Below are 25633 nucleotides of genomic sequence, written 5' to 3' on the forward strand. Positions count from 1 at the left end.
TCAATATTTCTAAAACTATGCGGTTCAACATGAACAACCTTCTATACAAAATTGTTCTATATTAAATTTGAAATAAAAAAGGTCCAATGCATAACCCTTCTAAAATGAACAGTTCCAAAGTTACAGAGGTAGTATATTATATTTGGTCCAAAAAAAGGCCTAACCCAGACATCTAAATTAAAATTTTCATTCAACACCAAATTGTTCTATATGGTCCACATATTGTTCAGTAAAAAGTTACACCATTTTGAGCGTCCGGTTTGGGGGGAAGATGGGGGAGAAGTCGGTAAATTAGTAGTTTTTTTAGGTTTTTCGTCAATATTTATAAAACTATGCATTAGCGTAAATAATATTCCATAGAAAAATGTTCTACATAAAATTTAAAACAAAAAAGGTTCTATACATAATTGTTATAAAATCAACGGTTCCAGAGTTACGGAGGGTGAAAAGTGGAGGTTTTCGATGCTTTTTATATTTACCGATTTCTCCACCCTCTCCCCCCCAAACCCGACGCTCAAAATGGTGTGACTTTTTCTGAACATTATGTGGACCATATAGAACAATTTGGTGTTGGAGGATAACTTTCACTTTGGATGTCTGGGTTTTTGGTATAGTTATACCATACATTGCCCAAAAAATATAAAAAATATCGAAAACCTCGACTTTTCACCCTCCGTAACTCTTTAACCGTTGATTTTATAACAATTATGTATAGGACATTTTTTGTTTTAAATTTCACGTAGAACATTTTTGTATATAACATTGTTTACGCTAAAGCATACTTTTAGAAATGGTGTAACATTTTACTGAACAATATGTGGACCATACAGAACAATTTGGTGTTGGAGAAAAACTTTTACTTTGGATGTTTGGGTTAGGCCTTTTTTTGGACCAGTTATACTATACTACCTCCGTAACTTTGGGACCTTTCATTTTAGAAGGATTATGTATAGGGCCTTTTTTATTTCAAATTTAATGTAGAACAATTTTGTAAAAAAGGTTGTTCATGCTAAACCGCATAGTTTTAGAAATATTGACGAAAAACGTAAAAAACTACGAATTTACCGATTTCTCCCCCAAACCCGACGCTCAAAATGGTGTAACTTTTTTCTGGACATTGTGTGGACCATATAGAACAATTTGGTGTTGAAGGATAACTTTCATTTTGGATGTCTGGGTTATGCCATCTTTTGGATCAACTATACTATATATTTCCTATTGTTTATTTTCTGACAGCATATGTCTATCACCCACCGTTTAGCAGGGACAGCGCCCCAAAGTTGACAAATAAAAAAAAGTTTTAAAAAAAATTATTTTTCCTTAACTGTAATGAAAATTAAGAAAAGCCCTGCGGCAATTAATCACAAATAAGTGGCGGATTTTTTGGTGTAGGTTTCATTTAAGGGCATTTGCAAATTTTTTAATTACAGGGTGTTATATTTTAAAAATCCCTTTTTGTACCATCTGAACCACCTATATAAAAAACTTTCAGCGATTATCCATGTACTAGTATTATTTACAAAGTTGTATAATGCACCCCCATATTTTCCCCGGAACCACCCCAAAAAAAGGAGAATTAATAAAGAAAATAATCAAAATTGATTTTGGGCCACCACTGTGGCTTTAGGGTGCAAAGAAAATAAAATATGCATAGATCATAATGTGTAGTAGACAGTGTGTTCTTTTATTTGCCATAAGTAGGTACGTTATCCATAAAATAAATAGGTGACGAAATAACAAACAAAAACTGGAGCCCACCAAAGCATTTCTGAGGTTTACGGCGCCACTGTGCCGTAACGGTTGCTTATATGAAAAAATGCATGAGACCTTACTTGTAGAGAAAATAGTGGTTTTTATTTCTGCATAATTTTTGTTTTAAAAAAATGCATAGGAATGAGAAAATCGTCAAAACATGCTCTCCAAGGGATAGGGGTAGTTTCTGCAGTTTATTTTCAAGGATAGGGGTAGTTTCCGCAGGGATGTTGCAAAAATCATATATATTTATGAAAAACCCTATTGATGGAACATATTTTTTTTTCAACCTACCTTTATTTATTTTTTTTGGCTACAGGGGTTGCAATAAGAAATTTGTTTTGGTGTCCATGCATGGGTAATAAGAACGTGCACAAAATGATATATGGAGCATTTTAATAAAGGGTATGGTGTGCGAAGTATTTCAAGAAAATCACTTTCTTTATTAATTCTCCCTTATTTGGGGTGATTCCGAAAAAAAAAAATGGGGGTGCATTATAGAAATTTGTAAATAGCACCAGTACATGGACAATCGCTGAAAGTTTTTTTACTCTAGCATAGGCGGTTCAGATGGTATAAAAAGGGGATTTTTAAAATGTAAGACCCTGTAATTAAAAAATGGGCAATTGCCCTTACATCGAACCTATGCTAAAAAATCAGCCATTTATTTGTGGTTAATTTTCCAAGGGTTTCTTCTTAATTTTCATTACAGTTAGGGAAAAATAATTTTTCTTAAAAACATCTTTTTTAAAAATTTGTCAACTTTGGGGCGCCACCCATGCTAAACGGTGGGTGATAGACTTATGCTGTCGGAAAATAAATAGTAGGAAATATAGCCCTCTTCATTTTACTAATAAGTAAATTTTTTGCAAAACTTACAGGAAGGGCTACGTTTCTCAAAAACCACAAATTACCCCCTTTAAAGGGATAAAAAGGGGGGTTCCAGGGCGAAATTATTTAAGAAAAAGTTAGTCTCATAATAAGCGCACTCCTTGATATACCAGAAAAAAAAATAAAACTGGACTTGTGCCCATTGTGCGAGGTTCAACCTCTGTTTCCTACACTATAATGCCTCGACAACTAATTGCCATTGACATGGTACAGCGGATTTTTACAATCTGGTACCTAGTGTAATGTATAGTGTGTGTGTGTGTTAAGTAAATGTCTTGTTACGTAGCAAAGTCGACGTCATTGTCTTTGCAAAGAGATGCTAATTGTATCCGAACGTCTGCGGTTCCTTCAGAAGCAGTTTTAAAACTAATTAAATTACCTGTTTTTCCTCTGGTAGAACAGTCACTATCCGACCTATGATGACCCAGCAATTTTTCTCCAATGCCATGAATCTTCTCAACAATCATTTCTCCATATGTCGTTGCTTTTTCTTCAGTGTGTCTTGGAGGTTCTCCAATTGAGTTAACGTTTGGGGTTGAACCTGGAACCAAAAAATAAACAAAGTTATTTCTAAAGTTATATGCGATTATCTCTAAATTAAAAGTTGAACTTTTATCGTTAATTAATTTTAAATCATGAATTAAAACAATATTTATATTAATACTCTGGGCTATTTAGCAAAATTCATGGAAAAGTTATTTACCAGCAATTTTATTGCTGGAATCGAATTATAAGATCCTATATATTAATAATATAGGTATACAAAGTCCGCAGATAGTGTGCTACTTTTTTTATAAACAAAATGGCGCCGACAAATCGTATTTTTTTCAATTATTGCTCTGTAACTCCGAAGATTTTAACTTTACAACAAAAACACCCAAATAAAAATTCACCGCAATTAAATTCTGCATAGAAATATGTTTTTCACGATTTGCTCCGACGAAAATTTTCCTCGGAAAATGCGGGTTTTCCTAACAAAAACTATAATTTTCAAATAAAGTTTTAGGTAAGTAATTATTAATCAATAATTAAATATCTTAGTGATATCAAAGATTTCTTGTGTGTGTGTGTGGTGTGTGTGTGTGTGTGTGTGTGTGTGTGTGTGTGTGTGTGTGTGTGTGTGTGTGTGTGTGTGTGTGTGTGTGTGTGTGTGTGTGTGTGTGTGTGTGTGTGTGTGTGTGTGTGTGTGTGTGTGTGTGTGTGTGTGTGTGTGTGTGTGTGTGTGTGTGTGTGTGTGTGTGTGTGTGTGTGTGTGTGTGTGTGTGTGTGTGTGTGTGTGTGTGAAAAAATGGCTTGGATGCGGGTCCGTTAGCCACAGATTTTTATTTTATTTTTACCTCAATTAATTAGTCTTGTTATATTCCCACCCATCTGAAAAAAGATTTCTTGGTATAGATTGAAATTACAGAAGCCGGTGAAACTTAAACGAATATTTTAGCAACAATTCAATTGTTAATTAACAATTTACGATCGCAATAATAACCAAAATAATCGTGATACATTGATCAAACTTATAAAGATTGTAAAGATGAGATGCTTGTTTAATATTTTATCGACAAAATATAAATTTTTCTTTTTTTTGCGTAATCTTTAAATTTTGAAAAAAAAAATAGTTATAATACGTTGGTCTAATTAGTAAAGTACAAAGAAAGGTTATTTACCAGCAATTTTATTGCTTTAATCGAATTATAAGATCCTATATATTATTAATATAGGTATGTAAAGTCCACAGATAGTGTGCTACTTTTTTTATAAACAAAATGGCGCCGACGAATCGTATTTTTTTCAATTATTGCTCTATAACTCCGAAGATTTTAACTTTACACCAAAAATACTCAAATAAAAATTCACCCCAATTTAATTCTACATAGAGGCATGTTTTTCCCGATTTGCTCCGACGAAAATTTTCCTCGGAAAATGTGGGTTTTCCCAACAAAATCTCGAATTTTCAAATAAATTTTTTGGGCCAGTAATTATTTATCAATAATTATATAGCTTAGTGAAATAAAAACTTTCTTGGTATAGATTATAAATTCAGAAGCCGGTTAAAATGAAACGAATATTTTAGCAACAATTCAATTGTTAATTAACAATTTACAGTCGCAATAACAACCAAAATAATCATGAGACATTGATCAAACTTAGAAAGATTGTAAAGGTGTGATGCCTATTTAATATTTTGTCGACAAAATATAAATTTTTCATTTTATTGCATAATCTTTAAATGTTTAAAAAAAATTGTTATAAAAAAATTAAAATTTCTTAGAAATTGTTTATTATATTCTAATTTTAAAAAATACTTAAAAGGCGTATTTCATAGGTCTTGAAAATGAATGCTTTAAAAATATTTTCCAACCATTTGCAAAAAAGTTAGGAAACAGCAAAGTAAATATAGGATATCGCCATTGTTTATATAACTTGTTTTAATTGTTTCAAAGCTTAAAAGTGAGTCTATGGTACAATCTAATTACTCACAAAGAATGTTAAAAATCAGTGCAATGGTTATATTTTAGTCAAAGATTAAAAATACTTTTTTTTGTAATTTTTAGCGCGAAAGTAGGCTTGATACAGAGCCGGAGATAAAATGTTCACTCGAAGCGACTGACACGCTTAAACTCGCGCGAGTTGTGTATGTGGGCGGGTAGCTACGGTACTGTATTATTCTACTTTCGCGCGTGTAAATTACAAAAAAATATATTTATAATCTTTAATTAAAATATAACCATTTAGCTGATAATCGATATTGTTTTATAAATAATTAGCTTGTACTTTAAACTCACTTCTACGCTTTGAAAGAATAGGGATGTTCACTAATTTTTAAATATAGTTAAATTCAATAGATTACAAGGTATATAAAAACGTAACAATCATAAAACTGCTTAAAAATGTATATTTTTTAAGATAAATGAGTTCATAATGTTGATTTTCTTGGAGGCTAGAAAAACGGTACCCTGTAGCGAGGCTACGGTCTGTGACGTCAGCAGTCGTTCTTTGATCGACGACTAGTTTTGTATACTTATTTACGAAGTGTATTTGAATGTGCGCAGTTTTTTACGTACTTGATTATTAAAAATGAAGCCAAATAAGTGGTGTTTTGTTCCTGGGTGTGTAAATACATCAAAAAACAGTTCTGACAAGATTTTTATGACCGTTCCAGACAATTTAAAACAGAAAAAGAAATGGTTTGTTGCAGCTATAACTTAAAATAACTAACTTAAAGAACTAACTTAATAAAATAAACACTATAGAAGTTTTCCAGAGACTTTCGGCCCTTGGTAATAATGTAATTGTTCTTTCTGCATTTACATTTTTCAAAAATACTTATTAGTTTTCTCAGAATTCGAAAAAAATTAATGAATTTAAATAGAATTAGACCAAGATTTTGCACCTACCCCCTTAAGGAGTAAATGAAAAAGTTTCGGGACCTCAAATTTGTATTCTTTAAACTGGGATATTCCTAAAAACGGGATTCTAATAATACATACAGTAAAAGTAAACCTTGAAATAACTACATGTGGATGTAGGTATGACATTATATTATATTAAAATCATTAATAATTTAGTGAAAAGATTGGTTGAAATGAAAATGTATAATACCCAAGTTCAAAAATATTTTTTACCTTGGAACAGTTGTCAACTCGAAATACGAAACAACCGAAATAAGATCTAGAGTTGAAAAGGACAGAGCAACATTTAACAACATGCATAAGAAATATTTTCACCCATTGCGACATAATATCTCTTTCACTAAAAATGCGGCTGCTAAAATGTTATTATTTCCGGTCTTGCTATGTGGCGCAGAGGCCTGGACAATAATGGAAACATTAATGAAAAAGCTAGAGGCATTCGAGATGTGTGTGTACCCACGTATCCTCAAAATATCCTGGCGACCCACACCAACGTACAGGTATTGCGTCGAATGGGAAAACAAAAAGAAATCTCTTTTACAATTAAGAAACGAAATCTTAAATATTTCGGTCATCTCATGAGGCATGATAAATATCGTATACTCCAACTGATAACGCAAGGTAAAATAGAGAGCAAACGCGGACCCGGAAGAAAAGACACTCATGACTTAAAAACTTACGCCAATGATTTGGACAACAATCGATCGAGTTATTCAGAAACGCCGCAAATGAAATTAAAATTGCCATGATGATAGCCAACGTCCACAACGGACAAGGCACATGAAGAAGAATAAAAATAGTTTTAATACACCTAACCAAGGTAAGGTAATAACCAGCCAATGTATGTATACAATATGCATGCATAAAATGCATGCAACTTTCTCTATTTTTTTGTGGAGTATTAAGCATTTATTTTTTTAGCTTAAAGAAGACATGGAAAATTATATGGAATATATACTCAGTAAAGCTGAGGTAGATTTATTTTTTTACAAGATTCCAATAAATCATACACCATTGTTACATCTACACTACAGTCAGTAGTTTATACGAATCGGCTTTCTGAAAACCTAAACAAATTCACTATAAAACTCCACTTTAACCCTGATAAAACAAGAAGAGAACAAAATAAAATGACCTGAAACGTCAAACAGGTAAACAATAACACTATGAGAATGGCGCGCGCTTGGGGTATGCAACTAGTGACGTCAGGCCAATAGAGAAGCGTTCTTGAAATTTAAAATAATGCTCTAATAAAGATTTTTTATAGAAAGACTTTTTCAATTTTGTTGAAATTTTGGACAATTACTCCTAGGGTGTTTCTTAATCGTTTTACATGTTTGAAATGACTTTTTAATTTTTTGTGAACATCCCTATTAAAAAAAATTATTAACACCGTAGTAATCGTATGTTTACTTTGCTGTTTCATAACTTTTTTGCAAATGGTTGCAAAAAGTTTTAAAGCATTCATTTTCAAGATATTTGAAATGTTCATTTTAGCTATTTTTTAAAATTATAATATAATAAAAACTTTCTGAGAAACGTTAATTTGTTTATAACTATTTTTTTTAAACATTTAAAGATTATGCAAAAAAATAAAAAATTTATATTTTGTCGACAAAATGTTAAATAGGCATCTCATCTTTATAAGATTTCAAAGTTTGATCAGTGTATAATAATTATTTTGGTTATTATTGCGACCGTAAATTATTAATTAACAATTGAATTGTTGCTAAAATATTCGTTTAATTTTCACCAGCTTCTGGAACTATAATCTAAACCAAGAAAGCTTTTAAGTCATCAAATTATTTAATTATTGGTAAATAATTATTTATCTAAAACTTTACTTGAAAATTAAAGATTTTGTTGGGAAAACCCGCGTTTTCCGAGGAAAATTTTCGTCGGAGCAGATCGAAAAAAACACTTTTCTATGCAGAATTTTTATTTGAGTGTTTTTGTTGTAAAGTTAAAATCTTCGGATTTCTAGAGCAATAATTGAAAAAAACACGATTTTCGAGCGCCATTTTGTTTATAAAAAAAGTAGCACACTATCTGAGGACTTTGCATACCTATATTATTAATATATGGGATCTTATAATTCGATTCCAGCAATAAAATTGCTGGTAAATAACTTTTCCCAAAAATGGCCTATTCTCCGATAATCAGCCCAGACTATAATACTACAAGTATATTGTCTAAAATACTTTTTAAATTAAAGACAAATGATACAAAAATACAGTATACGGCAAAATAAACAGTACTGAAATGAATATTGAAATGTTATATGAGTATATTTAGAACTTCGTCTACAAAAGAGTTGGAGAACGTTATGCCAGTTTTAACCTCATAAAGTGCGTTTATTCTGGTGGCGGCGGTATAGTGCTGTGGAGTGGTATTTCTTGGAAAGGACTTACCAAATGCATGGAGGTGAAGTTGAAACTTCTCTCACAAGGTATCCAGATATACAAAACCATAATACGACCAGCAGTAATGTATGGAAGAGAAACATGAATGCTAACGAAAAAAAAAATGACTGGTGTTGGAACGTAAAATTTTTCGAGCCATATATATATATATATATATATATATATATATATATATATATATATATATATAATATGGCCCTTGCAGGAGTCTCTCTTAGCAAAGGTCTCTCTAGTGAGATATATAAAGGCCAATGGGCTAAGTTGAGCAGAACATATCATACGCTGGAAAAACAATATTGTTCTTGGAAAACAATATGTTTTGGGAAAGAACAGATGGATGGAGGTCTGTAGCATGAGAGAATGTGGAGACAATGTGAGTGAGGCAATGGGAAATAAGGATACATGTCCGACAAATGTGAAAGGCAATAGTAAACACAGCAAAAACTGACGAAGATCTGTTACGCCATTGATTATCTTTTTGAACAACTTCTTAAAGTTTTTTAACACGTGCTACGACACTTTTATTAGTGCAGTCACTGAAGGTGGATATGAGCTATTACCTCCGATTTCGTTGAACCTCCATCGATTTGCTGGAAAATTGGTGAGTGGTAAGAGGATATATCAAAGAACAAAGGTGACATGGTGCCAGCTTGCGCTTTTACCCTGGGGGTGGATGCCACCATTTCTCGGTGGTGAAAATTATTCTCTTAAAAATAACCCCATACTTCGATAGAGGGACAAATTCTAAGCAAAATTTGTTATATAGAATTATTAAAATAATTCAAAACTTTTTGAGTTATTAAAGATCAAAATTTTTAATTTTTAGTGAGAAAAATGCATGTTTTTAATCGATTTTTGATAAATAACTCAAAAGCTATAAATTTTAACAAAAAAGTTGTTATTACCAAAATTCAAGCTAATAAAAAATGAAATAAACTCCTTACCAAAAAAGCCTTTTAGTGTTAACTAAAAGTGAGTTATAGTTAATTGAATGTATATTTTTTTCGGCGAGTACCGAAATCTAAGTATTCAAGCTTAAATAACGGGAAAATTATGCATTTTATAACATAAACTTATTAAACAATTGTCAAAGTACTCAGAAATATCTAGCAAATGAGTCCTCGAACAAGTTGATGGCATTAAAATTTATGCTCCAAAATTTTTTTAAAATTTATCATTTAAAATTTTTCCAAAAAATGTTTGCCTAAAAACTATTTGAAAGTTAATTTTAAGGGCAATTAAACGACGTTAAATTTAATTTTTTAAACTCCTTACTTTCTTAAAAATAAAAGGTTAAATGACCCCGGTTACATGGTTCTCGTAGCAAAATTTAAGCTTTAAACGTTTCTATCTCGGTTATTTTTTATCGTATAGAAATAATAAAAAGGTAAAATATCTGATACAGAAAAAACTAAAATTTAGTATATATATATATATATATATATATATATATATATATATATATATATATATATATCATTTTTACGTATGTTGAGTATTTTTGGAGTTATTATCAAAAGAACATGAAAATTACGATCATTTTAAAAATTCTGATTTTTTAAAATTATACCATTTTTTTAAAAATTGTCATTCTAAACCGGTCAAAATGGTTGACATCATTACTTATGCTAATATAAAAAAAATTATTATACGGATTACTATAAATTTTAATTTTTGTGGAAATGGCGTATGTTTTATTTTTCACTTTTTCCTAAAAAATTCGAAAGGGTTCTCTTATTTTCTTCATAACTTGCTTAATTTTAATGCTATTAACTTCTTCTGAAGCTCAATTGATAGTTAATCCGTGCTTTGACAACTGCTTAACAGGTATATTTTATAAAATGCATCGTTTTCCCGTTATTTAAACTTTAATATTTAGATTTGAGTACTCGTCGAAAAAAAAAATTACATTCAATTACCCATAACCACCCATAACTCACTTTGACTTAACATTAGTTTAGTTCTTTAAGTGAGGAGACTATTCAGTTTTTTATTATCTTCAATTTGGGTAATAATAACTTTTTTGAAAAAGCTTACAGTTTTTGAGTTATACGTGAAAAACAGCTTTAAAGCATGCATTTTTTTACGAAAAAATAAAATTTTTGATCTTCAATAACTCAAAAAGCATTGATTTATATTAATAACTTTATATAACAAATTTTGCTTAGAATTTATATTTATATCGATTTATGGTATTTTTCATAAAATAATTTTCACCCACGAGAAGGGGTGGCTTCCACCCCCAAGGTAAAAGCGCAAGTTTGCATCATGTCACCTTTGTTGCTTGAGGTATCCTCCAACCACTCACCACTTTTCATAAAAATCGATGGAGATTCAACGAAATCGGAGGTGAAAACCTTCAGTGACTCCACTAGTTGGTCTATTTCAGAATTATTCTTTGTGAATGGTATTTTCCTCACATTTATGGAAAAACTGTTAAACATAAATAATTATCAGGTTTTTTTAGAGCTCAAATTCAGATAATATTACAAATATTTATTATCAAATTTTATAATTTAAAAATAATTTGATCATATTCAGATATTTTTGAAGGAATGTTGTTTGTATTGCCAGAAAAAGTGCCTAATTATTATACCTATTATAAAATATATTAATTTATATTTAGATTATTATTATAACTAACAGTTTATTTCATATACTTACTTTGATGCATATCAATTAAATGCATATTTTAAATAAAATTCCACTATCGTGTTCGAGAATCATATTATAGTCATAGTTGAAAAATTACGGTATTATATTTTTATTACATTATATTACACATTACAATCAAAAATTAAATTCATGTGAAAGCTTTATTTACCTGTAAAGAGGATATTGTTCGATATAATTAAATATAATACTTAACCCCCTCTGTGATTTAGTGGTAAGAGCGCCTAACCTTTGGATCGAAAGTTCCGAATGGTAGTGAGTTCGAATCTCACCAGGGTCAGAGATTTTTTCATTTATTATAAATTAATAAATGAAAATAGTTTCTGTCCTTGTGGGATCGGTACTCACCGGAGGGACCGCAGACGTTCAGATACAATTAGCGTCTCTTTGCAAAGACAATGACGTCGACTTTGCAAAAGTAACAAGACACTTACTCAACACACACACTACATATTACACCTGAGTTAGTGATAAGTTATAATACAATTACGTGTCTAAAGGTTCTAGTTCTAAACCAAGGCCAGAATCAGAGAGAAAAAAAATATAATACTTATTACCTGTACCTATATACCTGAAAATAGTTTATGTTTATACAATATAAACTATTTTCAAAAAATGGGTTAAATTTAAACAAAATCCATTGGACGCGTCGATTTTTAAACTTGTTATACTATCTAATGGTATCAAAGGTATTTTGATAATCCTCTATCAGGTGACGTGTCAGAATCCACACCCCCAATTTTTTTAAATGGCCAAGGGGGTGTTTGGGAATCCTTATTTCTTTATTTTATATTGAATATCATTCTAATATTTAATTTATTTCGGGTAGAATAAGTTTTTAGATAATTTAATAATTATATTTAGTTGCTTTCCTCTGCCGTCTTTAAAATGATGCAGAATAACCTTATGTACTCATTTATTTCATACAAAAGCCCGATATCAATTTTACTCATCCAAACGCACAAAAATCGCTTTACGCATCATATACAAATGGACATGCTCCGTTGAGTACCCTTAGGACAGAAGGGACGAGGGACGACTTCAATTCCGAACCTTTCGTGATCTGACGGTACCGTCGCGCGTGCATCGTGGGATACTTCCTTTGAAACGTGAAAATTTGATTTTCAAAAAAATTACAAAAAAATAGAACAAAATTATCAAAAAACTCACGTTTATTTAAACAGTTCAAGGAAATATAAACACAGATGACATATTATTATATTGTTTTGGAGCGAAATCAGAGCCGCTGAAACCGTACAGTCAGCCGCGCGCCGTCCCCGAAACAAAATTAATTATTTTAATTTTAATTAACAAAACATTTTAATTTGTTTAAACAAAGATTCTCTAAATAATATGGCAGCTTTCCAATGAAAGATTTAGATTTAGAGTGATAAAAACTACACTTGCGGTAAGTTTTTATAAAAAAATTCTGAATTTAATTTAAACCTATAGTTACCGAGATCTTCTATTTGCTTATAAGCCAAAAAATTGTTTATAACTTTAAAACATTCCTGAGGTTACCCAAATAATCATATTTCAAATCTATAAAATAATTTAGATACGTGGAGTGCTTTTTTAATTGCAAAAAAATTGGCCAAATTCTATTTGGTCTAGTTATTGTTGTGTAAGATTTGAAAGAATTTAAATTTAAGAAAAAAGTAAATTGCAAAATTATTAAGCGATATCTATTAAATCGTTTTAACTAAAATAGCTGGACTATAGTATAAAATTTTTCTGGGCGAATTATTAAAGTCCTAAGTACGATAACGATGGTTGAAAAATATTAATAGAAAAGGATTGTTTCCCCTTTTTTTTGTATTTATTGCTATTTTGCAGCAAGGGTAATAATTTAAAATAACTTCAACCAGTCGTATCTTATAGAAAATCTAATTATAGAAAATCTAATTTAAATTATTTTAAAGGTTTAAGCATAGAAGGTACAAAAGAACAACGATTTTTGATTAATATTCCTGACCTATTAGAGGGGTAGGATAAAGCAATACTTATTATTACTGAAGTTACCACAGGACTCTTTCTGTAAAAGTCAGAATGCCGTTTCTCACATCCAAATGTAGACGTGTTTCATAGATCCGGTCTGGTCTATAAGTTAACAAACTGCTCAATATAAATAATACAAGTAAAAATAACACGGTATAAAAAGAAAACTTCTTTAATTACTTGAACGGGATATCATGGTTGGATGAAAATCTGTTCGTGTCACTTCACACTGTTTTATTAGAGTTATTTTATATATTTTTAACTATATTAATGATGAAGTTATGATCCTTAATGATTTATAATAACTAATGCGTTTTAAGACCGATTGATTTATTTAACTATCGCGATTAAACCGTTATAGTTAAATAATTATCCATTAATCTTCTCTGTACAAGACAACTAAACGTTCCGGACAATATTATCTAAGAATGCCCAGTATAAGTTCACTAAAAAGCCACAAAATAACTACTACATAATATTTTACAAGTACACGGTTCAACATTGACTACTACTTCTCGAAAACTAACATTATTGGGCAAGCTAAGAATTTGAAATTAAGATTTAAGCAGAATATAGGGGCTAATGTTTGCAAAAATGTAACGCACGCAAAAATAATACTTATCAATAATCTATGAACAGCACGCAAGAAGCCGACTAAGTAGTAAATATACATTTATAACTAAATATAAATTATATCTATAATATAAAACTTGATGTAAATAATGAAGAAAATCAATAAAAATACCAAAGAGTGGTTTTGAGTGGTTGATTTGTTAAAAAAATATCTGGATGAACATGGAGGATGGTGAATGGCTAGTGACTGAGTCTTGATGATAGTATACATTATAAGTTCATTATCATTATCTTCGCTTTTATCTCCATATGGGTTCGGCTTTCCTAATTACATTTCTACATGGGTTTATATTTTGGATCGTATCAATATTAATCCCCTTTATGGTAGGTGAGCCCAAACGGGGATTTTTGAAGTTACTCGAGCGCGTCAGATTATCACATGGGGAGAAACCTTGGACCCTGTAAATGTACCCCTACCATATATTGGATCTTAATACAGGGGAGTTCGTTAAAGTGTGTCCGAAAAAAAATGTATCCTTAGAAAAACTCGAAATCGTCAGATTAAGATAAGGTAAGTTAAGTACATGCAAAACATTGTATACAGGGTGTCCCGAAAAAATTGGATATAAATTATACCGCAGATTCTGGGGTCAAAATAGGTTGATTAAACCTCACTTACCTATATACAATAGTGCACACAAAAAAAGTTACAGCCCTTTGAAGTTACAAAATGAAAATCAATTTTTTTTCATATATCGAAAACTCTTACAGATTTTTCATTGAAAATGGACATGTGGTATTCTTATGGTAGCAGCATCTTAAATAAAAATTACATATAGTGAAATTTGTGTACCCCATAAAAAAGTTACGGGGGTTTTGTTCCCTTAAACCCCCCCCCCAAACTTTTGTGTACGTTCCAATTTAATTATTAGTGTGGCACCATTACTTAAACACACTGTTTTTAAAACATTTTTGCCTCTTAGGACTTTTTTGATAAGCCAGTGTTTATCGAGATATTTTGAATATTTATGGAATCCACCACATATTTGAATATGGTTAAGTACAATTATAGAGACCTGTTATCTAAAAGGCAAAAAGGTTTTAAAAACGTTGTGTTTAGCTAATGTTACCACAATAATGAATTAATTATATCGTACACCAAAGTTTGGGGGCGTTTAAGGAATCAAAACTCCCATAAAATTATTATGGGGTGGACAAATATCACTATAATTTTGTTTTAAGATGATCCTGCCATAGAAATGATACATGTCCATTTTCAATAAAAAATCTTTAATAGTTTTCGAGATATTGAAAAAAATCGATTTTCGTTTTATAACTTCAAAGGGCTGTAACTTTTTTTATGAGCACATTTGTACTAAGGTAAGTTAGGTTCAGTATAACTATTTCGGACTCCAGAATGTGTGGTATAATTTATGACCAATCTTTTCGCGACAACCTTTTCGTGATTTCAAAAATCTGACGATTTGAGTGGGGCGTAAGGAAATGGGCGAGTCAAAAAGTTTCACAAGAAAAAAGCGAATATTTCACGAAATGAATGACAGATCGAAAAACTAAAAAATAAGTGTTCAATATTTTTCAAAATTCTATCGAATGATACCAAACACGTTTTCCCACGGAGAGGGGTGGTGGGTAAATTTAATATTTTAAATACGAATCCCGCGATATTTCGCGAAATGAACATCAGATCGAAAAACTGAAAAATACATTTATTCAATATTTTTGAAAAATGTATCGAATGGCACTAAACACGAATCCCCCACGGAGGTGGGGTGGGGGGTTACTTAAAAATCTTAAATGGGAGCCCCCATTTTTTATTGGAGATTTGGATTCCTTACGTAAAAATAAGTAACTTTTATTCGAGACATTTTTTTCGAGTTATGGATAGATGGCGCTATAATCTAAAAAAAAAACGATTTTTGGAAATGGAAAATTAAATTAAAAATGGACAAGACCTCACTAAAATGGAAAACTTTACTTTACTTTTTTTGGTTTTAGGACCTAATCTTCACAAACCAATAGGTCCCCATTGGGCTCGAGTAACTGCAAATTTAGCATATTTTCCTCCCCTACTATTACCTGCCTAAGTGTCACCCTCTAGGTCCTTTTGCGTCTTTTGCTCCTACTCCTTCCAGGAACCCGCAAATCAGCAATTTTTGGTTATCATCATCCAGCCTTCTGGATCCAAAGTTGAACATAAACCTCCCCTAATTTCTTCCAGTTTTGTCGATCTTGGGCTTTCTGCAACCAATTCCCAGCAATCCTTTTGACGTCGTCTGTCCATCGTGTAGGTGGTCTACCTCTACTTCTTCTGTCCTGTCTTGGTCTCCACACTGTAATTTTTGGGTCCACCTCCCGTCCTTCATTCTGGCTACATGGCCCGCCCAATTCCACTTCAGCCATGCTACTCGCTCTATGACATCTGTGACGCCTGTCCTTCTTCTGATTTCTTCGTTTCTGACCCTGTCTCTGAGATTCAGTCCAAGTAGTGACCGTTCCATTCTTCTTTGGGCCACTCTAAGTTTCGTTGATGTGATCTAGGCTAACCATAATGTTTCGGCGCCGTAAGTCATGACTGGAAGCACGCATTGGTTGAACGTCTTCCTTTTCAAATCATTTGGCAAGTTGCTCTTGAAGATGTCTGATAGAGCTCCATATGCGGCCCATGCTAAGGTGATCCTTCTCTGTAATTCAGCAGTTTGATTGTCCTTGGAAAATTGGATTTCATGCCCAAAGTATTTATATTTATGGACCAATGCTATTTCGTTGACGTCGACTTTTGGATTTTCATTTGGTACCAGATTTGTCATGTATTGTGTCATGTATTGTGTCTTGGTACCAAATTTATGTTTAAACCAACTTTTTTACAGGCGGCATCTACCTCAGTAAGCATAGTTCTAATCTCTTTAAGTTGTCTGTTATAATAACTATGTCGTCTGCGAATCGTAGGTGGGAGAGCCTTTCACCGTCGACATTTATTCCTTTGGCGTCCCACTCCAGTTGTTTGAAAGCATGTTCAAGTACTGCCGTAAAGAGTTTGGGAGATAACGTGTCTCCCTGTCTAATTCCTCTTTTGATTTGTCATGGTTGCATTATTGTATATTAGCCCAATAAATGACCGTTTTGGAGTGTAATTTTCAGGGGCAACTCCTAATTGCATGAAAATTTTTATTTAGGTTCTACTCTTATCCTCCACTTCACCACCTTCGTTGGTTGCTTTTACTTAAGGGGTGACAGTCACCCCTTCTCGGGGGTTGAAAAACGCGTGTTTAAAATAAGCTCGGAAATGGATAAATTGACAGATTATAAGCAACTTTCGTTCTATAAAGTTTTTTATGTAAGTCAATACTTTTCGAGTTATTCGCGATTAAAAATGTTGATTTTTCGACAAAAAAACTACGTTTTCAGACCGTTTTTCGCAAATAACTCAAAAAGTAAACATTTTATCGAGAACAATATTCTTAGCAAAAGTGTAGCTTATAAAAAAACGAAGAAAATGGTTTCAGTCTCTATAAAATGAGTAAAAGCAAAGTTATAGCTCATCAAAAATACGTTCTATTCGTCTAATTCCAAATCGAATATTACAACGTAAAATCACCGAAAAATTAAGCACTTTTCGGGAAAATATTAACATTTTTAAAGTATCTAAAAAAAGCTTTATATTTGTTTTTTTAAGTTTCTAGCATCAAAATAAACGAGTTACACTGAAAAAAAGAAGTTGGCCCCTTTTTTTGGTAAAAAAGTCTTGAAAACCTCCCTCTATTTAGCACTCTAAATAAAGTTTATAGTATATAGTTTATAGTTTATATGATCTGTAAGTTTGATTGGTATGAAGTGGTTACTTTCGAAAAAAATTGGTTTTATAAAAAAAATTTTCTAAAAATTTTTGAAAAATTTCGTTTTTTCAAAATAAGTATTAGCGATAAGAAAAATCTTAAAGAGTAAAAAAATGTAGGTTTTAAAAATTAGATAAAAATTGGTTAAGATATGGCTGTTCAAAATTTGCATACACTCGTGATTAGTGACCCGTTCAAGCTTTTTCAACTATAACTCTTTCAAAAATAAGCACTTTAGACCGGTGAGACTGGCAGATCATATAAAAAATAGATACGTAAGTAAATTGTTTGTAAAGCGGTAGCGATTAATTTTATCTGGGGAGCTAAACACGGGGAGATTTTCATGATTTTTTTACGGCCAACTTTATTTTGAGCGTAACTCGCTTATTTTTAACGCTAGAGACATTTATAAATAATTAAAATAAAGCTTTTTATAAACACTTTAAAAAAGTTTGAATAGGTTTTTCCAGAAAAGTGCTTAATTTTTTGGTAATTTCATCTTGAAATATTCGATTTGGAATTAGACAAATGAGAACGTATTTTTCATGATCTACAACTTTGTTTTTACTCGATTGATAGATTTTACTGATACAACATTTTTTTCAGTTTTTTATAAGCTACACTTTTCCTAAGGATATTTTCCCTATACTTTTTGAGTTATTTGCGAAAAACCGTCTCAAAACGTAGTTTTTTTTGTCGAAAAATAAACATTTTCAATAACAAATAACTCGAAAAGTATTGACTTTTGATAAAAAACTCTATAGAACAAAAGTTGCTTAAAATCAGTCAATTTATAAATTTCCGGTCTTATCCTGAACGTATGTTTTTTCACCCCCGAGAAGGGGTGACTGTCACCCCCCAAGTAAAAGCAACCAACGGCACAATTTCAACTTTGAAGTGGAGGGTAAGTAGAGCCTAAATTCAAATTTTCATACAATTCGGAGTTGGCCCTGAAAATTACACGGTATCGCCGTATTACCCGTTCATTTACTGGGCTATATGTTCGCCATCAGCTTGGAGTACCGATAATCTCTACGACTTTCCTCCAATGCTCTCATTATGCTGTTAATTTTTATCGTATCAAATGCTTTGCGAAAATCTACGAAAGCCAGTACCAATGGTCGGTTGTATTCGATAGATTTTTCTATAATTCCTTTTATGCAGTGTAGGTGGTCTTTAGTGCCAAAGTTTTTCCTAAAACCCGCCTGTTCTCTAGGTTGGTAAAAATCAAAAATCCAATTTTTGGTATTGGGCACGTAATACACCAACGACAAGAAGCGACAACTTGGTCGATTCCTTCGATGTTAGCATGTCCTTAATTTTAGTATTGATTTGACAGTGACCTAATAGTACGCTGAGAAAAGTCTCACTTATTTCTGGCGTGTATCACCAAAATTATAGTTGGACTGAGAAAAAGGTTACATACAGGGCTGGTTGACATTGTTAATAATGGTGGAATTATTTACGTTTTTACTACAAAAAAACGTAAATATATCGGGAGGTACTATGTGTGATTTTCGTGGCTGTCATTCTAATACGGCTGTGAGATATTTATGTTTTCTTTCTCTAAAGATTCTGAACTATGAGTAGAAATATGCATTTATATTAAAAAGTATGGTTAAATTTATCACATTTTTATTTCGCCCAAACTACTTAAAAATCATATTATTTCCTATTTAGCACATATATTTAAAAAAAGTTAATGTACAGTTTTTAAAAAACAATGTAAGTTTAGGTACAGTAGGAAAAATGAAAGAATACCCATGAACGAACGTATAAAACACGCTGTATTTTCCTGTCACCGTGTCACACAAAAAATTGGCCAGCGCAAGTACATGCAATAATTATAATTACATGTACTTGCGCTGGACAATTTTCTTTGTGACACGGTGACAGGAAAATACAGCGTGTTTTGTATGTTCGTTCATGGGTATTCTTTCATTTTTCCGACTGTAGGTAATTTAAAATCATATTTAAATGCAAGGCCAACAATTTTTATTCTATAAATAATATGTTAATATTTATGATGTTCCTATGCTTTAAAACTAAACTCATGTTAAACCTAAACTTTTATAAAATAAGTCAGAAGATAAAACATTTAAAGCACTAACGCCGATTCTGTACAATTAAAAAAGTCACCAAAGCTATTTGGCTTTTACATTAATAAAACCTATTATAAAATTGCCGACCTCGTGGGAGCGCATTACAATTTGGTTCATGAAAATCGTCCTTATAGTCTAAGAGCTAGAGCCGAAAAATCATCGTCATAAGTAATATGGAGTTTGGCATGTGAAATGTGTCTATTGTATATTGATAATTATGACCCCTTTCAGGCTGACACCTCAGTGGATACAGGAAGTAGCAATAAGGGATGAAAGGGAAAAGTTAGTGTAGTCTTTAAAGGTTTTCACCTCCTATTTTGTTAAACCTCCATCGATTTGGATGAAAATTGGTGACTAGTTAGAGCTTACCTCAAGAAATAAAAATGAATTGGTGCCAACTTGCACTTTTACCCTGGGGATGGATACCACCCCTTCTCGGGGGTGAAAACTATTTCATTAAAAATAACCCCCACAAATCGATAGAGGGACAAATTATAAGTAAAATTTGTTATATCATGTTATTAAAATAAATCAATACTTTAGAGGTTATTAAAGATCAAAGATTTGTCTGTTTAAGAGCACATGCGTGAAGTTACGGATGATAAAAAGAACATATTAATTAATTGTATGTTACTAAAATATTATTTTTATATTATTTCGATATTATAAATTTAGCAAAAGTGTATTCGAATATGTCAAATGTACCCATTATTGGACACCCCCAGATTCTGGACATATTCAGTTTATATTGATAGAAAAAATTTAATTAAATAATCGAAATAATATAAAAATAATATTTTACTAACATACAATTAATTAAAATGTTCTTTTTATCATCCGTAACTTCACGTATATGCTCTTAAATGGACAAATCTTTGATCTTTAATAACTCAAAAAGTATTGATTTATTTTAATAACATGATATAACAAATTTTACTTAGAATTTGTCCCTCTATCGATTTGTGGGGTTATTTTTAATAAAATAGTTTTCACCCACGGGAAGAGGTGGTATCCACTACCAGGGTAAAAGTGCAAGTTGGCACCAAATCAGTTTTGTTTCTTGAGGTATGCTCTAACTAGTCACCAATTTTCATGCAAATCGATGGAGGTTTAACAAAATAGGAGGTGAAAACCTTTAATGACTGCACTAACTTTCCCCTTTCATCCCTTATTGCCTACTTCCTGTATCCACTGAGGTGTCAGCCCGAAAGGAGTCATAATTGTCAATATACAATGGACACATTTCACAGGAAAAACTTCATATTACTTATGACGATGATTTTTCGGCTCTAGTTCTCCGTCTATTATGTCGCTTATTGTCGTTGGTGTATTCTGTGGTATTGGGTGATCAGCATCTCGACGCTGAATATGGTATCAAAACTGATGCCAGCCCTAGACTTTCCCTAATATACACACTCTGAATTTTTTTTGTCACTCCACTTATCCATCATAAGCATTCTCCTTTTCGCCGCTTATATTCTAGACCGATCAGGGAACGCAAAATTTTACGAAAACCTCCAAAAAAATAAAGGAAGGATGAAAATTTGGAAATAGGTAGTTGAAATTGTCTATTATTATATAAGAAAAGTTTACAATTCTACATCCCCTCCATTTTACAAAAATTGGGAAATACGAGGTGAAAAATATTTTCTCGGTGGTGAAAAAATATACGTTCAAAATAGGCTCGGAATTGGATAAAATGACTAATTCTAAGCAACTTTTGTTCTATGGAGTTTATTCACTAAGTCAATACTTTTCGAGTTGTTTGCGAGTGAACATGTTCATTTTTAACAAAAAAAAAAAAACATATTTTTGGACGGTTTTTCGCAGATAACTCAAAAAGTAAGTATTCTAGCGAAAAAAATATTCTTAGTGAAAATATAGCTTATAAAAAATCGAAAAAAAATAGTGAGTTTTTTTCGATTAGGTGAATTTAGTCGTTGTAGCTAATGAAAAGTAGGTTCTCCTTCGTCAAATTCCAAATCAAATATTTCAATGTGAACTAACCAAAAAACAAAGCACTTTTCGGGGAAAATTCATAACAACTTTTTTAAAGTGTTTAAAAAAACGTTTTTTTTTTGTTTTTTAAAAAAACTTCTAACAGAAAAAATAAGTCTAGTCTAATTTTTCGATCAAGTTTCTCCATAAGGAGAAGAATATTGTTTTGAATATTTTATTTAGGAATTTCCTAGCCTATCATTTGAAAATGTAAAGTCCGGTTTTTTTGATAGGTTACAATATTCGGCAGATCGTCAATGATTAATTAGATAAATATATTAATTTCCATAACTCTTGGTAAAATAATTATTAAGGTATTTATTGTAAACATTAGGCAATGTGTTGTTTCGTATATTACGTAACCATAGCATAGTTTATAAACATAATCTAAACTTGCACGATGGTAACCTTGTACGTTCAGCAAATTACACGAAGTGTCACGACTCAATATTGAATGCAAAATATTAAAGCTTGCTATGAGAGAATAGTAAGAGATAATATTATAGTAGAAGTAGATATTCGAAGATAGAGGCTGTCGTATGGCCGTTTGATTTATCCGACGACCTACGTCATCTAATGATAAATTAGTGGAATGATGATGTAGTCATTAATAAATAATGTAAGTCTTTCTGCTCTATATTAATTAATGGAAACTTGATAATTCAACCAGATCCAGTTATAAGATTAATATACAGAGTCTGTAATTTGGAATAAATTCAATATCTCAAATACTAATTGCTTTTTTGAAAAATTCTCAGACCCGTCGATTAGTATTTCAAATTGTCCTTTTTGATATGCAATTATAATGTATACAGGGTGTCCCAATTTAGAGATATGACGTCATCGTTGATATTTTTAAATGTCAACACTGTCATTTTGATAGCTATTTTGATAGGGTGTGTAAAGTTATACACAACAGCAAAATATCAAATTTTTATTCTCTATCATTTACAAGATAATAGAAAATAACAAAGTTATATCTGTAATTTGGAATAAATTCAATAATTAAAATAATAATTGTTTTTTTTGAAAAATGCTCAGACCCGTCGATTAGTATTATAAACTCTCATTTTTGACATACAATAATAATGTATACAGGGTGTTCCAATTTAGAGATATGACGTCATAGTTGATTTTCTTAAATGGCAATACTGTCATTTTGATAGTTATTTTGATATGGTGTGTAAAGTTATACACAACTGCAAAATTTCAAATTTTGTTCCCTATCATTTACAAGAAAATAAAAAAGAACAGAGTTATGAAAAACAATTAACCAAATAATAATTGAATTTAATTATTCCAATTAAGCAAATACTCATAATGTTGGCCCCTCAATTATTGTCAAATTGTCAATGGGCAACGTTATGAGCATTTGCTTATTTGAAATAATTAAATTCAATTATTATTTGATTACTTGTTTTTCATAACTTTGTTATTTTTTAATATATTGTAAATGATAGGGAACAAAAATTTGAAATTTTGCAGTTGTGTATAACTTTACACACCCTATCAAAATGACAGTGTTGCCATTTAAGAAACTCAACGATGACGTCATATCTCTAAATTGGGACACCCTGTGTACATTATTATTGTATGCCAAAAATGACAATTTGAAATACTAATCGACGGGTCTGAGCATTTTTCAAAAAAACAATTAGTATTTTAATTATTGAATTTATTTCAAATTACAGACATAACTTTGTTATTTTCTATTATCTTGTAAATGGTATAGAATAAAAATTTGATATTTGGCAGTTGTGTGTAACTTTACACACCCTATCAAAATAGCTATCAAAATGACAGTGTTGCCATTTAAGAAAGTCAACGATGACGTCATATCTCTAAATTGGGACACCCTGTATACATTATTATTGTATGTCAAAAATAACAATTTGAAATACTAATCGACGGGTCTGAGCATTTTTCAAAAAAACAATTAGTATTTGAGATATTGAATTTATTCCAAATTACAGACTCTCTCTGTATACCAATTTATACAATAACAGTTTAAGCAATGGTGTAAAATAAATCCTTGCTTTATATTAAATTGTCAAAGATGATTTGATTCGATTTTCTTTGAAAACGATATATAAAAAGGTAAATTCGAAAAGATGATGATATATATTTCAACGAATGTTGAAAACAATCAACTAAGAGGAAACCATAAAAGATGACATAAAACACTGCCAAAAAAATAGAAACGCGACAGGAATCAATAAAATTTCAATAAAGCCAACATTACGTTATACTGATCAGAGTGCTATAACCTTTTTTTATGTTCGATTTACTATATTTTTACGATATACTAAACATATATTTTCTTCGTACCGTCATGTGAGTGTTATACTAACATAGGTCCTTACAGATATTTTCAAAAGTAGTAATAATATTAAAAGGGCGTAAAGAATGTCACATTTAGTACAGTGAATGAAGGTAAAACTAAACCTCGGATTTCGGTGAACTTCCATCGATTTGCATGAAAATGTGGGATTGATTGTACATATAATTATACCCTCTGTAATATATTATGTTTGGAATGTAAAAGAAGAAGACCAACGACAGACACATGTCAGCGAGGTAACCTCATTCCGGCTAGCGTCATGTAACTTGTAAGTTGTAGGCATAGAGGTATATATTAACATAGAGGGAGCCTACCTTCCGCGCTTCCTGACGACAAGATCTCATGGACTGGTTTGCTGCATCTCTTTTTAACACATTGTATCGAAAATCTATGATGACATTCAGTGTGAATATAGGCACGGAAGAGGAGGACAACTGTAGCAGCTTTACTATGCGTAAGAGTGAAACAGCACTAATCCAAATAAAAAAGATGGTGTCGTCACTTCGCTCTGAATGACACTCTCTCTATGCTAATATTTAACTCTATGGTTGTAGGTTCTTGATTGCTAATAAATATTTGTATATTGTTTGATATTTGATATACATGACAAAAGGAATTAAAACACCCTCAACTTCAAAACTGACATATGCTTGAGTTACGCTTCATGCCTTTTTGGGGTGAATTCCACCACTTTTGTTAAAAATGGTAAAAAATGCAGATTTAAGCGTTATGGCGTAAATAATCTCGTTTAATTAAATAAAATACATATTTTTCAACGTTCATGTTCATGATTTATAATTTTAGTCAATTTTTCAATTTTTTTAACAAACACCGCTTAAGAGCAAACAGTAGCGATCAACAGGTAGCAACAAACGCGTTCCAAGATTGCGGCTCTAATTTTGAATATTTTGTTGAGATATTTGGCACACATATTCGTAATATAATAAAGAATGGCGGTACAGAGCCCAATTTCAGAAATATGTTAGTATGTGGAAATTACTCTATAACTAAATAAAATATTGAAAAAAGGAACCTGTACCGCCATTAAGAAAGACAAAAAATACACTTTCTTCAAATAAACTTTTTTATTCCGTGCCTAGATTTTGTGTCACATTGGAACTACTAAAAATCGATTTTTTTATAACAAGAAATCGAACGTCACTGACTTGGCAACATTTTGCGCCTATGTGTATAAAAAATATTTTTTCTATGGATGCTATACAATGTGCAACTTCTCTCACTACTTACATACATTCAAAACGAACAATTTCTCAGGCTGTGAGAAAAGTCGGCCATTGCAGTGAGAAATATTTTTTCTCACGGGTTCCATACGTAGAATCGCGGTTTCCATGGTAACATGCACAATACAATCACAAATATTTTTGTCACGTAAATTGTGTCAAATCAAAACTTACCAGGAATTACCTTTCAAAACTGTTCAAATATAACCGGTAACTACAATTTTAAATAAATAAAAGTATATAAATATTAAGAATATTAAATACTACATAATATTATGTGTATAATATGTACTCGTATTTTATTTCAATTTTGGCATAGAATCTACATAAAAGCATCTAAATTATTTAATTTTGAAGTTTGAACTCTTGACAAAAACGCA

General features: G+C 31.3%; 1 protein-coding gene across 4 annotated transcripts in view; it reads right to left on the reverse strand.

Moving 5' to 3' along the window:
* Positions 1-25633, reverse strand: part of LOC114331137 (diacylglycerol kinase 1) — a 1205680-nt gene that overhangs the window by 153195 nt on the left and 1026852 nt on the right. For all 4 annotated transcript variants that reach the window (XM_050643769.1, XM_050643768.1, XM_050643771.1 and 1 more), the window contains one exon: positions 3023-3184. In XM_050643769.1, the coding sequence (XP_050499726.1) occupies positions 3023-3184 (162 nt within the window). The remainder of the gene's footprint in view (positions 1-3022; positions 3185-25633) is intronic.

Source organism: Diabrotica virgifera, chromosome 2 (assembly GCF_917563875.1).
Source record: "Diabrotica virgifera virgifera chromosome 2, PGI_DIABVI_V3a".
Classification (NCBI taxonomy): domain Eukaryota; kingdom Metazoa; phylum Arthropoda; class Insecta; order Coleoptera; family Chrysomelidae; genus Diabrotica; species Diabrotica virgifera.